The sequence below is a fragment of the Achroia grisella genome, unplaced genomic scaffold, assembly GCF_030625045.1.
Source record: "Achroia grisella isolate CSIRO2021 unplaced genomic scaffold, CSIRO_AGI_Agris_v1 utg660, whole genome shotgun sequence".
NCBI classification, from domain to species: Eukaryota; Metazoa; Arthropoda; class Insecta; order Lepidoptera; family Pyralidae; genus Achroia; species Achroia grisella.
The window spans coordinates 3,293,388-3,309,615 of NW_026712984.1; the positions used below are offsets into that span (position 1 = coordinate 3,293,388).

The window sequence follows — 16,228 nt, forward strand, 5'->3', positions numbered from 1 at the left end:
TTCTATAAAAGATAGTATTCTATACAACATTTTAACAAAATTAAATTACTTTAGCTCTCAATAGTAACAACTAGCAAACCAAGGATATCGATCGTCGTAGTGGAAACATTGTATAGAAAGTATATTTGCAGAATGTTATTGAAAATAACCCACATCACGACCGCCTATTATGTTTTTTTAGTTTTGTATGGGACGTGGGTGTAAATCAGGTGCGAGAGAAACATGTATGACAATGAACATGTCCGTACGTGTGTCAGTGATAGGGTAGCCAACGCTCATAAATATTTTTTCCGGATATATTGCAAGATATAAAAAATCGGCCCGACAAAAATACTGGATTATATAAAAACTATTTATACCATGTTTTTATATTTTTTAACACGCATTCCCTATTCTACGCTTGGCCGAGTTAGATTGTATATTTAATATACGTATGAAAAAAAAAACTTCATTTCAATGGTTGCATATGGATCCGACTGTGTTAAAACGCGAGTTAATTGAAAGGCGAGACACCTATAAAGGATGATAAAATCAGCTTGCAGTCAAGTCAGTTACCGCATCGTGGTCAATTCACCAGTTATTGAACAAGATGAGTTCCATATGGACCGTGTGGAAGTCAACTTGAGATGTTATTTCGCTAGCAATGGGGCCACTAATCCCTCGGGATATCAATTCACATTTTAGCTGCTTGAAACCTGCATGGTATTCCGACTCGACTTACCAACTTTCTTGGCAGTTTGGGAGTGTTTACTTATCGTATATTCTCAAATATAACCGATAGTTCCCTGAGTGCAGGCGTCTCCTTACTCATATCAAATAGGAAAAGAGGAAAAAATAGCTCGAAACAATTGCCGTCAGTCATATCGTCGGGACATGACATGACATGACACACACACAAAGACCTCAAATTGAGGACTTTCCGATTAAATCGGAACTGTTGGTAAATGTATTATTCTAAGTTAGTTCTAAGTGAGTCAGCAGTATTACACAATATGGCCTATATTGCAAAGTTAATGACCTCACATACAAGGAAGATAGTATGCCGTTGACCACACTTCAGTGGTATTTATTTATCCAACTCATTGATGTGTCAATCGTGTTTTTGCTCTTTTAAAGTAGAACGTAGGCATTGTAATCATATGCAAACATTGTGATTTGTTTAAAAATAAACAAAACTATAATTAAATGTTGTTGATATACAATGTATGCTTATATGAATTTTATTTAAATAAATAATACAACAATGTACCTGATCCCTGCCTATAATCTATACATTACGTTTACATGACGGATTTAGATTTAGATTTGACATATCTTAAGAGTCTGTAATAGACCTACATGAGTAGATATTTTGAATTTGACAACGATTCTATCGCTACATACATACATATATAAATAAATAAAATCGAAAACTATTATAATTTCTGTCCACTTTATTCGAAGAATGATAAAAGCCCTGATATATAATGTAGTGATTCCTCTAATAATAGTTGTTTTATATATCTTAAATATACAGACAGCGATGTATAGATACATCTGGCGTTAGAATAGCCATTGTCGCTTCCTAGTTAGTATTAAACACATATCATCCTATAGTTATACATTTAAATAAAAGCGAGTATCATAACTAATTATGTTAAATTCGCCTACTGATATTTAATTATAAATTAAGTTCAAAGGATTTTAGTGTTATCCTAATTTAGGCCTAAATTTAAATAATATTAAGTTATAGGCTCCAAGTTCAGTTTGGCGCAGCGGATACTTTATAGTCATCGATTGTAAGTCTTCATTTACATTTACAGTTCAAGGTTGTGCTAATATTAACATTTGTGTATGTCTATCTCGTATGCACTGACGTTATTATTGAGTCTACTAGCTGATTTCAATATTGTCATCATATGTTATAAGTGTAGACGACGATGTCATTCAAAACAATGAAAGGGATTCTTTAAGTAATTGAGAAGGGATTCTGTTGCTATCAATGTAACATGTCAGGTTGGCCTACACGCGGTTTCCTCTGGAAACCATCATCAATGGGATAAGTAACTACTAACCTTATTGACTCTATGCTCAACGTACCATCACCCAGTCGTTCCCCGTTTTTTTTTTAATGAATGATAATGGTATAATACACCCACCTTCGCTTTACGCTGGCGGGGCAGTGGAGGATGATAACATAAGCGTGAAGTCAGGATAGTTAGACCTTCGTAGGAAATTCACAAGGTTAAAAAATTTATCACGATGGTTTCCAGAGGCAACATGAAGGTCAACTCATCAGTCCATATTACTAAAAATTCCTTTCTCCCCAGATAATACCGTTAGTGCAGGACATTTCATCATCACCCATAAGAAATGTTGATGAAGATTTTTCACTCATGACTCAGGAGCGTTACTCTTTTGCACAAATAAAAACAACTTACTTATTGAATCGCTGTCGTTCCACGCAATTCGACACTAATATGTCAGCGCACACCGATAAAAATCTATTGCCCACGTACAATGTTTGTGACAAATAATGATTCATGGTAAGGTCTTGATTTAGTTTAAAACTATAAAGGTCAAAAGAGAGCAAGTACAGTCAATGAATAAACATTACTGAACGAATATCAATACACATACGTACCTACTTTAAATAACTGTATTTTTAGATCCTAACTATATTAGTAACGTACACTGTACAATAAATGTTGCGACCTACTTCTTTCATTTCTGAATGAACATACCACGGTACAGGATTTTTAGTTTTTTAAAATACTGCTGTCTGTTTTATTACAGACTTGGAACTCGTTACCGAATTCGAAACGCAATTTCCAGTTTTCTTTATTGAATTACCTTTTATGTTCGTATAACATTACTATTATATGTATGTGTAGGTATATTTCATTCAATTTCACCCACAATTTCATTCTTACGATGCTCATGTGATCTTGCCCTTATTAATGTGGGCGTTGGTCGAAGGATTTACGATATGACAACAGGTTTCTTTCTAGGTTAATAAGATTAATCTTCTCTGTAACATGTTGTCAATAAGTTTCTAATTAACTGCAATTATGTTAATGGATATATTCCATTATTAAATCTATACAAATCTTAATAATATTGGAACTCTATGGATTTTGGTTCACAACAAATTCATTTTTTTACTATTTTATGTACTTGTAATGGCAAACAATCTGACGGTTCACATCATGGGTAACCGTCTTCTATATAAATATCATCTCACCACGGACATCAAGTTATCATGTTACGGCGATACCACTTATTCGTTGCCATTCCGGAGAACCAAGCTAATAATTCGATAGGATTAGAAGAAATAATATGAACAAATACAATATGCTCACAAAGTCACAACTCATTTAGTTATTTAGAGTTAGAAGGCATTAAACGTACTATGTGGTTGTAACCCACTCATGCATAAACTAAATATCTCCTTTAGAAAGTATACATTCTATCCTGCGGAGATAAAAACCATCGCTCCTAAGAATATCCTTCAATTCTTGTCCCTGGATATAGGTAGCGAACTCCCCCCCGCCCCATATACTTTTATTTTTCAGCTTAATTTCCAGAGTTTTCAATTTTATGTCTCTAAAATTGTTATACAATGTCATCCATTTCCATTTTTTTTCGCTCCATCCTCCACTTAATATGTAACGTTATATATGGATAGCTCCGTATTAAATGCCTACACAATTAACGTCCAACAATTCACAGTGCGTACGCATCGTCCGTTATTATTTACGTGCAGTGAATCACTCGGCTTCAATCGGATTGTATTGACACCAGTGATACCAGATTGGGTGTTTCCCTCCAATTTGAGGGAACAAATGTATGGGGAGTAAGATATTAAGGTTGGGGATCTTCGATATCGAAGAAGGTATACTCCTGAAAAGCTCCTTTGGTAGGTATACTCCTGAAAAGCAACAAATGAAGCATGTAACGGACTGTGCAATAAATTTGTGGTGTCTACTCATTATCTTATTGAATTCAACTGGCGACTGATATAATTTTCTGCCAATCAGTTTGTTGGTCATCCCCGCTAATAGAAAAGTACTATATTCTCATAAAAACCACAGACATGTGTGATCAACGGTCCCGAAACAAACTGAGTTATATTGGTGCCAATAATATTCGGGTAGAGAACCTATTTCAAGTTCAATGAACACATTGAGTAATTTACAGCCTGTTTACCTTACGCTCGCTCTGTTGAAAAAGTATTTTCAAAGTATTCGACTATGTCGTGCATTTCATTTTGTGAATTACGTCGCCCAATAATACATTTAAATTATAAGTTTCATCATTATTAAGGTTCTATTGGCAAAGACTATATTTCTATCCATGCGTGTGTCAAATACATAGTGTAATGTTTTTTTTTGCTGATTTATTGTATATGTTATTATACATAATATTAAAAAAATATTATCATTCTGCACTTCTTCTGCGTGCGAAATTTCATACTCCTCCGCAGGCGTAGGCGCAATTTTAGTAAAAAGTTTTTGCTTCACGTGTTAATATAAGGATTTAAAAAAAAAATTAAAACTAATGACAATGCGATAGTAATGCCCGAAGTGAGCATTTAGTTTTTAAAGCATTTCAAAATAAAATGCAAATAACATCACAACTGTAATCGGCGCGCTTTATAGTGAATGTATTGAACGACTCGTCATGTTATGTATATGTAGAGAATATTTGAATCCAATGTCTCTGGAAGGTAACGTTTATCACCGTCTCAAAGATTAATTTAATAATTATGAGTGTCTTTCTGCAATAGCAATATTGTCTAAGATTTAATTGGCAATACAGGTAGGTCCTGATTAAAAATCGGGGTTGCGCTTTATTTTGAATGTATTGCTCGACATATTAGGTCGAGAATATTTGAATCTAACGTCTCGAAAGGTACATCTATCAACGTCTTCATCGTCTAGATTATCGTCGTATTCAACGTCTAGATTAATTTAATAAAAGTGTCTGTCTTCATTAGAAAGTTTTTTTTTATCTAAGATTTAATTGCATATTTCTGGTTTCGTATTGATTAAAATTCACAATTTCAAACCAGTAGTCGGTTGGAAAATAAATAAAAATGCAATAATATTTTTACTGATCTTATTTATTCAATCTTGGTATTACCTGATACTTATTAAAAAAAGAATTGATGTTAACGAGATCAACAACTCAATATAGAATACAAAAATTAATGAAGTTGTTAAAAATAAACTGAATAAATTATTCGTAGTATAATTGAGTGACGATCTACGCAATATATCGAAACGAATCAATTTCGTTCTCCGCGTGGTCGTGTATTGAATATTCAATTTCATATTGGAAGTTTGCAGACGTTATGACCAGTAAGTACATATTGAAGCTAGATCCTAAATACAAATATTTCTAGGTAATGTAGTCTTATAAGTCTAAATCATGTTGTCATTATAACAGATGTACCTTTTTCCATCAGAAACTTCATGAATGAAGCAATACATTTGTTATATCTGTAAATCGAAAAACCCGATAGGGTTATCAGCAGCAGTGTCGCCAAGCGAACCACAATGAATTAGCTATTTGACATGCTCAGATTTTGTTGCGTATATTTATATCTAACGTAGCATGGGGATAGTCTACCTCTGTCCCTGCATTAATTTAGTTTGTATTTGTATTATTCTTGGACTATGAAACTCCTGTATTTGATGGACCTCACAAATTTTGGTATATATGATTATAATAATGTATATATAATATATTCTCTCATAATATCAAAGATAAATTGATTATATGCTACATTGTGATACCTCATTAAATAGCCATCCATTGATATCAATAGGATTTATCTAATCAAAAATGTTTACAAACATTGCCTAATAGCATTTAGTGTAACTGCAAATGCTCGGCGAAAGCCTTCAACTTTGTAATAACGATGTTAGCGACTCTCAAGGGGCTGGATTCGATTATAGAACCACTTTTCATTGCTCGAGGGGTAATGGTGAAAGAAAGTTCAACGATGCCTTGACATATACTGAAAAAGAAAATCACATGATATGAGGTACCTACGACATTGTGAATGACGTAGATTTATTTTATGAAATTAGAATAGCAAACCGATCTGGTAGAGAATGCCTATAGCATTAAGGCCGCCATTTGTACCATAATTGTCTAATCAATAAATCTGACAACCAATAGAAAATAGTACAGACGAGCTAGAAAAGAATATCTCTGGAATCAATCCTAACAATGAACTTGCCTCCGTATCCTAGAATTGAATTACCATATACAAAAAAGTTGTTTTGCGGCAGAATTAGGTAAAGTAGAAGTGTCCTTGCAAACGATGTTTATGACGTTTCATTCTTGAACAATATTATTAAATAAACAATCGACCAGTTGCATCAAATTTCGTCGAAAATGAGAGTCGCCAGTTGGCTTTATACTGGGTAAATGGATTTTTGATGGGTTGTAAGTAGGTCAAATAGCTATCACAACTATCATTGAGGTATCTCAATACCAAGGCGTTACGACACCATAAAGGGCCGACGCCGAGATAACTGGAGGGCTGCAGTGAACATTTACACCCACATTCTACCCACATGGGTGACATTGCGCAAAATACACGTGTTGCCAGATTTTTATTTCAGTAATATTGTCATTTGTCAAGATAATAATAATGCGTAATATGAATGCATAATATAATTTTATTTAATTGGCAATCAATTGCTTAAAAATAGAATACCGAAATTTACAAAATATATATTTATGAAAAAAAATTATAGCAGTAAATAAACATTTGAGTTTGAAGGAATGTATTAAATATATTGTTTGTAAATATTATTAATTATATATATAGATATAATATATGGATAACTGTAACTGCAAACACATGATATAAATTTTATATTAACTAAAAAAATACTCTGTTGACAACATTTTTCGTCTCAATATCGATTTATCGAAAATATCGATACCACTTCTATTGTGTTTAGACTGTTTTTTAGAAAAGTTTTGTTAGTTGTAAACATAGAACAGTGAAGTATGTGTCCACTTCTCTGTCCTGTGGGTGTAAATTCATTTACTTAATAAGGTTTTATTTCAAAGGTTTCACTTATCTTTGATATTTCAAAATTTACATGCTTATCTCGTTTCTGACTGCATTGAGAAAGAATTTGCAACACAAGAGAGTCTTCTATACATCTGATGTTATGATTAAACGAGATCGGTACGAAAATGAAAGTATTACAAAATCGATTAAATGCCTTGTTATAATTAGATGATTGCTCTTCATTCTTGAGTTGTTTTGAAAGTGAGACAATTAGCTATTTCATTAAACACGCTAACATTGTTTAGTATAATTAAAGCTATCGTATAACATTGGTAAGATAAGGTTACTATTATTACAATATGTTTATTTAAGTCATTTCTATTGTGTACCTAACTGTATCTGTTTGCCGAAAAGCTTACATCTCCCGCATCATTTATTTCCCGTCGTAGTAAAATCATTGTAATGTTGAAAAAACTTTACTTAGAGGATGTTTTTGATGATTTAGGCTTACAGGGCAATAGGAAGTCAGGTCTAACTGATCTGACTTCCTGTCCAACATGACAAATTCAACAGAAATTAACCACGATGGTATCCAGAAGGAAGCCGCGTGAGGACGACTTGACATGGGCAACATTGTGTGTACGTGTGTTTGTCACTTATTCTTCGAAATAGTTGGAACCATTTGGATGAAATGTTGTGTGTATTTATAATGGGTTTCTGGATTATTTGAAAATACAATTGAATTCGGTATTTGGCGCTGTTTATCTCACAGGACGACGTGCGTGAGGTATCCACTAGTTTCCAATGATTCAGCTTCATTGCTTAGGATTATCAAATCTAAATGTTAAAAGATCTATCTAAATATAGACTTGATCAAATTACATTTAGTAGCGGATTACTTGTGTAGACAGAGCAAATTATCTTCAGTTTTATTATTAGTATGTTTACACTTAATTATATTATTAGATTACAAATGAGAGGTTGTTAGGTCAGCGCCTGCGCAGTTAATAGGTAGACAGAGATTAGAAATAATATTACTCCTATGACGAGTGCTCTGTAGAGTCAGTAGGGATTAATAGAAAGGTACCACAACGGTGACAATGTATTATGTAACGCCCGTCACAAAGAACCTGGTCAAAAGTAGTAATGTCACCTGTATACCTACACATAGTCGACAGTTACTACTATTTTCAAAATACTTACTCGTAAAGTGGATCTAATTTCACTGGCTTTCGAAATGCAAAGCTGCTCATAAAACACGCGTACACTATAAACGCAAATAGTGAAGTTATATTCCATAACCGCACTTTGCAAATTTTTTATCAAATTCTGATCTGAGCTCCTGCGACATTAGCCAATAAGCAATGCGCTGATTTAAAAAAGTAAAACGACGAGAAAGCAACAATATGCATAACAGTTACATGGTTGAGTTTATTGAAAATTAAGTGTGTTAAAAAACGTCGTAGGTACTATACACATTCGTATTTAACACTCTCGGCCCTATTACGCTCTCGTCTTCGGCTTGACCTGAAATTTAGTCTAGTGTGTTATAATATAACCATCATAACGCACTTAATTCGTAATAGACTATTATCAGGTTGTTTGCCAAAACAATGTCACAAAGAAAAACAATCTAAAATCATAATTATATTGTATTTTTTACATTGCACTGACTAAAATATTTTTCATTCTTTCTTCCTTAATAGAAAAATACTTTTAAATGCAATACAAGTTTACATACATTTTAACGTAATAGAGCAGTGAAATCGTTACTAAATGAAAGGAAACGTGGAAATAAATTCAATGGCTTCTCTCCAAATCATTATCATATACAGTAATAGTGAACAAAGACAAACGCACGAAGCCAGTCAAGTGATGATTGGCAGCCTCTCATCACGTTCCAAACGAGAAACATTGATTGAGTTGTTTACAACTGTAATAGGAAATGGTAAACAGTACGAAATCAACAAAACGTTTGTTGTTAGTAACGGAATTGCAAAATTTACATCCTAAATGTGTCTACGTGAACTCAATATTTACATTTCAACTTGCAAGCGACCGATGGAACTAGAATCCGTTATTTATGAAAGCTGTAATGGTTGAATGTTACTAATTAAAAAATAAATGATTTAAACAATTTCTTTTATCTCACAAATTATTACATAGTATAAAACAAAGTCGCTGTCGCTGTCTGTCCGTTCCTATGTACGCTTAAATCTTCAAAACTACGCAACGGATTTTGAAGCGGTTTTTTTTAACAGATAAAGTGATTAAAAAGGAAAGTTTATATATATATAATACATATATAGTCGACCGAAGTCGGGGCGAGTAGCTAGTAACCTATACAATATAGAGTACAATACATGTATTCAGTTAAAGAAATATTTTTGTTTATTATATCTTCGCTAGCTAACCTACGAAACATCCTTATTACCTTTTTCTGTTTTTGAAATAGTTTTCATTAGTGCTTTTAGAGTATATTCATTATGTCTTTTCATTATGCGCTCTAATTGGTGGTTGCACGATGTCATATAGCGTATAGCCTTCCTAGACAAATATAAGAATTTTTACAGTCGAACAATTAGTCTCTGAGATTAGCACATACAACCAAACATAAAATCTCTTTAGGTTTATATAATATTAGTGTAGGTATGTATTACCTAGGAGTTCTAGTATATTATCGCCCGAGAAGCAATATAACAGCTGCACACAAAGAACCAATTGCCATTGGTTTCCATATTACATTATATCATTTATAAGAGAAATACTTTTTAGATTTATCTAAAAAAAAATATTCGTTGTAATTTATTTCATTACTCATAACCTAATAAATATGCTATAACCATAGACGGAGTGACGACCTAAAATAAATTTGATTGATGTAGGTGTGATGGCCGCTCAAGAACGGCTTCTTATGGCTGTCTATGGGAGAGCAATGCCCAATGAATACTTACAATTATGTCTAGACACAAACTATCACACATTATATATGTGTATGTATTATGAACTGACGAAAACTGAATAAATTATTACATCTTATTATTAATATTATAAACGCGAAAGTTTGTGAGTATAGATATATATTTGTTACTCTTTCACGCAAAAACTACTTAACGGATTTTGATGAAACTTTACAGTAATATAGCATATACATCAGAACAACATATGTATAGGCTATAAATTTCATGCGGGTGAAACCGCGGTCACAGCTAGTAAAATATAAATTTGGAATAGCTAATATATAAATAGAAAATACATTATAATATTGTATATATTTAAAGGCAAAGCAAACTATTTATAATGATATATATTAAATTTTATGATTTAATTGAACGTTTAGTTTATTTTGGTTTTAAAAATGAGCCTGGGGCCATACAATTATGTCGTTTTAATGAAATATGGTTCAACGGTCTGATCATCGGACCTGATAATCAATATGTTATGCGGGCGAATATAAAAGTCGTACAAATTACTTATTATATATTGGACAGACAAAATTATTATACTAAACAATTTAATTTATTTATACCTACAAAAAATATACGCATGACGCTTTTTGGTATGTAACGCGATATATTTCTTCGCATTCCCGTCAATTTTGAATCAGTCATGATGTACATAATTATTTTTTTCCAATGACTTGAAATATAATGTGTTTTTCAATTTGACAAAACGTTTGCACTTTTTAAATCTGCTTAAGTAACATAGAGGAGCTGTAACAGATATTTATACCGCAATTAAACCCTGTTTAAGATTTTACCTTTCCTATTATTTTTTTAAACAAAAATAAGGAGACTCAACTTTAATACACACTGTATTTAATTGCAAATAATACCTATCAGAGATCTAAAATACTAACGAAGAATCGCCTACTTCTTTGGTCACGTTGCCAAAATTGTAAGGATTGTGATTCTTTAAACAATCGTCTTGAACATTTGTTAGTTACTATACGTAAACATCATATGAATTTTTTTTCGTGAAATAATATTAAAAATGACCAAAGTACATGACTCCACTATCAAAGTAAATGACGAAGTCGTTCATTGTCATTGTTGAAGCCATGACGAATTTGGTAATACTATGATAACCGATAGCTTAGGATATACAATATCTAGGTCATATATACATATATGATAAATAAAGACGACCTTGGAGGCCGCAGCATTTTATTAAAATATATTGTCTGTAAATAAAAAAAAACCGATTACCAAATTGTGATAAATTTTTACGGTCCCTAAAAGGGAGTTATCGTCCTACTGCAAATAGAACTATCAAAATCTGTTTACATGTTAAATAAACATATAAATATCTATGCTAATGTAATAAAGAGTTAAAGTTTGCGAGATTGTATGGGGTAATTTCTGAACTGATTTAAAAAAATACTGTTAGCGTTACTTAGTCCATATATAGAGGATTATTATAGGAAATATATAGGAGCCGAGCTGCAACGAAGCAAGAACGGAGAAAATGTGACAAGCGCGTGTCAGTTTATCTAGTTAACTGTATTTTTTATGTGCATTTACATATTTTTGTGTGGGAGTACTTCATACCTATGTAGGATACCACATAAAGAGTAAGCAAGTGGTAAGACAAACCGGAAGGATATGATAGTACTTATTAAACTGAACTGCTTTTCTAAATAATTCATGTAAAAAATCCTTTATGCTAACTGCGCGCTGCGATCAATTTGATATGAAAATCCACTAGGTATATGGTACATTGTATAAATTATATATGTATATTCCATTTTAGTGTCAGTGACTCAGTTTTATGAATACTCATGTTTTTTGGCTTTGTATACCTTTACGACTACCCTGTAAGTAGACTATATTGTAGTTTAATAGGTCGTTAGTATTTTAGTATTTAGCAGATGTACACTTTGTAAAAACTCGTCTAAGTAGGTACCTCGCCTAATTCAGCCAGACGTAAAAGCAGCTAGGGGACAATTGTGTAAAAAAAAAGTGTTCTACCTCGGTTTTGGCTGTGTAAATTAAAACTTTACATAAAAACACAAAAACTGATGAATTACTGACTTCCTCCACCCATCTCTATAAATAACATTCAATAGGTGGTGAAAAAGAAAATCACTTACACTTACATTCTAAGATTGTGAACAAAAATTTTGAGTTATACCATCATTAACATCCACAATAAATGCGTAAGTTAACGAATGATGTAATATGACCATTACGTATATTTGCTATAAATATGCAGTGCAATGTCCTTACAGAGTTGGCAGACGGTTACATTCCAACATTTGGTACCAATGTGTCCAATTAAGGACAACACTTGCCAAGTAAATAATATTACTTAAATGAAAATTTTAAATTGTTTTACAATTTTACCAACTACCAATATATCTAAAATAGTATTAAATCAAAAAATCAAAAATATTTATGGAGTTATAAACTTATAGAAACTTACATTGCCATTGACTAACATGGGCTATATTATATTAAAAAAAAGAGATCAATACAATACAGGTAATTGCACACACACGCATGCTGCGTTGAATCGTTAGTCTATACTAATATTATAGAGAAAGAGAAGGAGAGAGAGAGAGAAAGAGAGAGATAGGATTTTATTAACCCAAAAGTTCGTAATCACTGAACCGATTTGTGTAATTCTTTCATCGTTAATTGCAGTATTCCATACAGACTATATATTATGCATTATGTTAATATACACATAATCCACAAAATTTGAGCACCAGAAGTTGAAACGGGTCACTGTAAATTGATAAAAATATCAAAAGTCTAATAAATTTATTTTGGGTAGTTAAGAGTTTTATCACTTTTTTATATTCTTTAATTAGGCTGAAAGTCAAATAACACCGTCATATTTAAAATCGTATTGTTCCGAAGTTAAATTTATTATTAATAAGGGAGTTAATGTTACATACTTAACGACCCTTACGATTTTATTTACATATATTAATAGTAACAGAAGATATATTATTATATATACTTATATCAGAATAAGTGTTTATGTTTTTGTACTTTTCTAGAATAACTACTACTATAGTAATTGAAGGGGTAATATAATAATTAGGTGAACTGGTCATTATTTGTAACATACTATTGCATACAAAAGCTTAATGCAATCTAATCATAATTAGTGATAATCGTAAAGATAAATAAATAGATTTTTAGGAAGCATTATCAATAATCACCAACAATATAATGCTCTAAACATTATTATCAATTGATATAGAAGTGTAATATAATATTAGGATTATAGGAGGGGAAGGGACGAGGGAAGTAAGGCGTTTGTTAGTACAGCCACTAGTGGATCTATTGTTATCATATAATATTTCAGGACAATTCTCACACAACGCCATCTAGTACCAAACTAAGCAGAGCTTATGTTATGGGTACTAGACAACTGATATAAACATAGGCATTAAAAATAATACATATATATATTGGAAAGAAACCACCCAGACCGATGCAAACAATCATACTCACAATGACATAACAGAAATGTTTGTACCTGGCTAAGAATCGAACCCGTGCAATCGGAAGCAAGGCGGTGTGCTAAACCGCTAGACCACCAAGGCCGTCAAAACAACGAGAACTAAAAGTTTACGAGTAAAAAGGTAACAAACAAACAATGTCACTTATATATATTAGGATTGGAGTATTTTATAAATAGATATATTTACATTTCTGCAACATACATATAAGATGAAATAGACGAAATTTGAGAATACCGTGGGATATATTTTTAAATTTATAACTGAAAAAACAATTTCACAAACAAGTGTTTTGTTTTGTCCATTACAAATAAAATGAAATATTTGCTCTTGTTTAAAAGATATATATTATCAACTAATGAAATGTAAAATGGCAGTACATGGGCACGAAACAAAATATCTGCGTCGGAATATGCATCTTTCTCATACACCCACAATTATGTACCCATATATGTAGAGCCAAAGATTCAACTGAACACGTTTAATTCTAAGTATGACTGAATCACAAACATCGGGTGTCTTAAAAAATATCGCTAATATATGTCAATATTTATTCTTCTTGCATTTATTATTACTAGTTTATTACGAGGTCTGTTACTCAACTGCTGAATACCATGGAACCCAAACTTATAAAGGTAAATATAATATAAAAATGCACTTTTGAATACGGTTAAGTTTGACAATAGTTTCGGACGCTACCTAGCCCCAAATTAAGCTAACCTTACTACTTACAAATTGATAAACTTATATGATTTCTTTGTGTATATGAAAACTTTATGTCCTGAAATTCAATTTTATATTTTCAAGTTTATATTTAGAATTTTAGTTAAAACTTCATATTTTTTATTCTTTGTCTCATACATATGTCCAGTGGACCAATTTATTTTTGTTTTTATCTTTTTATTACTAATGTTTATTATGCTTACACTGATACCAATACCAAAAATAAAAACAAGAATATAAAAATTCACTAAGGTCATGTAGTATAATTAGAAAAGGGACACAATAAGACATTTTCGGGCATTGAAATCTTCAAAATTTGCTTACAATTGTGATGATATTAAACAATGAAAATTGTGAGATAATATTCCTTAACATATGGAAAAATAACATGTCTACATTTGTTATAGATAAAATAAAACAGATAAAATAAAACAAAACAGTCAAATATTTTCAATCTCACAAGTTTCAACGCATTGTGTAAAGGAGTTAAATTCCAAGCAATTTTTACAGCTACAAAATTGAGTTATTGAGAAAGATTTCTGTTTACACATCGACTTATCACCTTATCGAGGTATCAGTTATGTATTAATAATACAGACGGATAAGTAAAAAGTATATCCAAACATTATCATAACTGGGTCATTCGCTAGATATTATTTGCGAGATAACCTTACCAAAATATACACACATTATGTTTTAGTGTATATCTACACGCAATATAAATATAAAATATTCTCAACCAACAGAGCCTTGAACGTTTACTAGATCCATATATACTACCTCTATGTATATTCCAAAACCGATATTTGACTGAACACTGAGTAACGAGAGAAATAATACAAAATACGAACCTCTTTGATCGCACTCTGGTATATCTCCAGGTGTTGCTGGTGTAATGTCCAGAACTGGACGGACACAACAATAACTGTAGACTATTCGGTCTTGGTTGTCTATGTTTTTTCACTCTTAACTTGACCAGATCTTCTGTCTTTTTCCTACCTTCGTCTTTCAACGGTGGCTTCTTAGAGTCCACACTCCATCTATTCTTATGATCCTCCTTGTAATATCTATCTTCGAGGTTTAAATGGTCTAGTCTTTCTTTCACGAAATTTCTTCTCAGCAAATCTGGGGTATCGAATCTGTCGTGTTTTCGTATTTCGATTGGTGACGTCGGTGGTCTCCTAGGTTCGAAAACCACTTTGGAATATTCGTTGCTTCTCCGCCAAAGGCGTGGCGATAACGGCCAAAACCGCCCGTTCTGCTGAACCGACTCCATTACCATTTTTGAGACACATTAAAATTCACTTCACTTAAACTACACTCGGAATTTATCGCAGCTATAAATTAAAATAATAATCAATTAACGTATTAATCAGTTATATCCTCAATAGCTAGACAGGTATACACTATAGTATATGTATTTTTTAAGACGTGTGTTATGTCCAATGACAATGGACAGACTGAATGAAGCGGAAAGAGCGTAAATCCATCTGCACTTCTTCAACTAAATAAATCACGTCTATATCAAATTCTAGTTAAAGATAAAATGAATATAGGAGTGATTCAAATGAAGATAACGTACATTGCGAAAATACGTGACGTGATAGCAATATAAATGTCACCTCAATTCTGTAATATGTTGAGAGTCCATTCTATAATTGAAATATCAATGAGCATTAAAGTTAGACTTAAAAAATAATAATTATACAATGATTTAGGACTAATCGCATTACAAATATTAAATAATAATGTTTAAAAAAATTTGGTGAATTTTATGTACTTCACTGATACATAAAATTTATAAATAAGTTTGAATTTATAGGGTTATTTTAATATAAATTTGAGAAAAAAGAAGTTAATTTTTATATAATAGTATAAAGTTTTTAATTATAAATATATTTTATATTTTGTTAATTTAATAGCATCTAACATAGCATATAACTTGAATTAAAAATATATAACTTTAAATTACTATTTACTTTTAAAATTTTTATCCTAACTAACTAGATAAC

General features: G+C 31.7%; 1 protein-coding gene across 1 annotated transcript in view; it reads right to left on the minus strand.

The window, feature by feature from the left end:
* LOC131849853 (uncharacterized) overlaps window positions 1-15,553 on the minus strand; it is a 49,228-nt gene extending 33,675 nt beyond the window's left edge. The window contains exon 1 of the mRNA XM_059199982.1: window positions 15,068-15,553. Coding sequence (XP_059055965.1) covers window positions 15,068-15,498 — 431 coding nt within the window. The 5' untranslated portion in view covers window positions 15,499-15,553. The remainder of the gene's footprint in view (window positions 1-15,067) is intronic.
* Window positions 15,554-16,228: the final 675 nt, after the last annotated feature.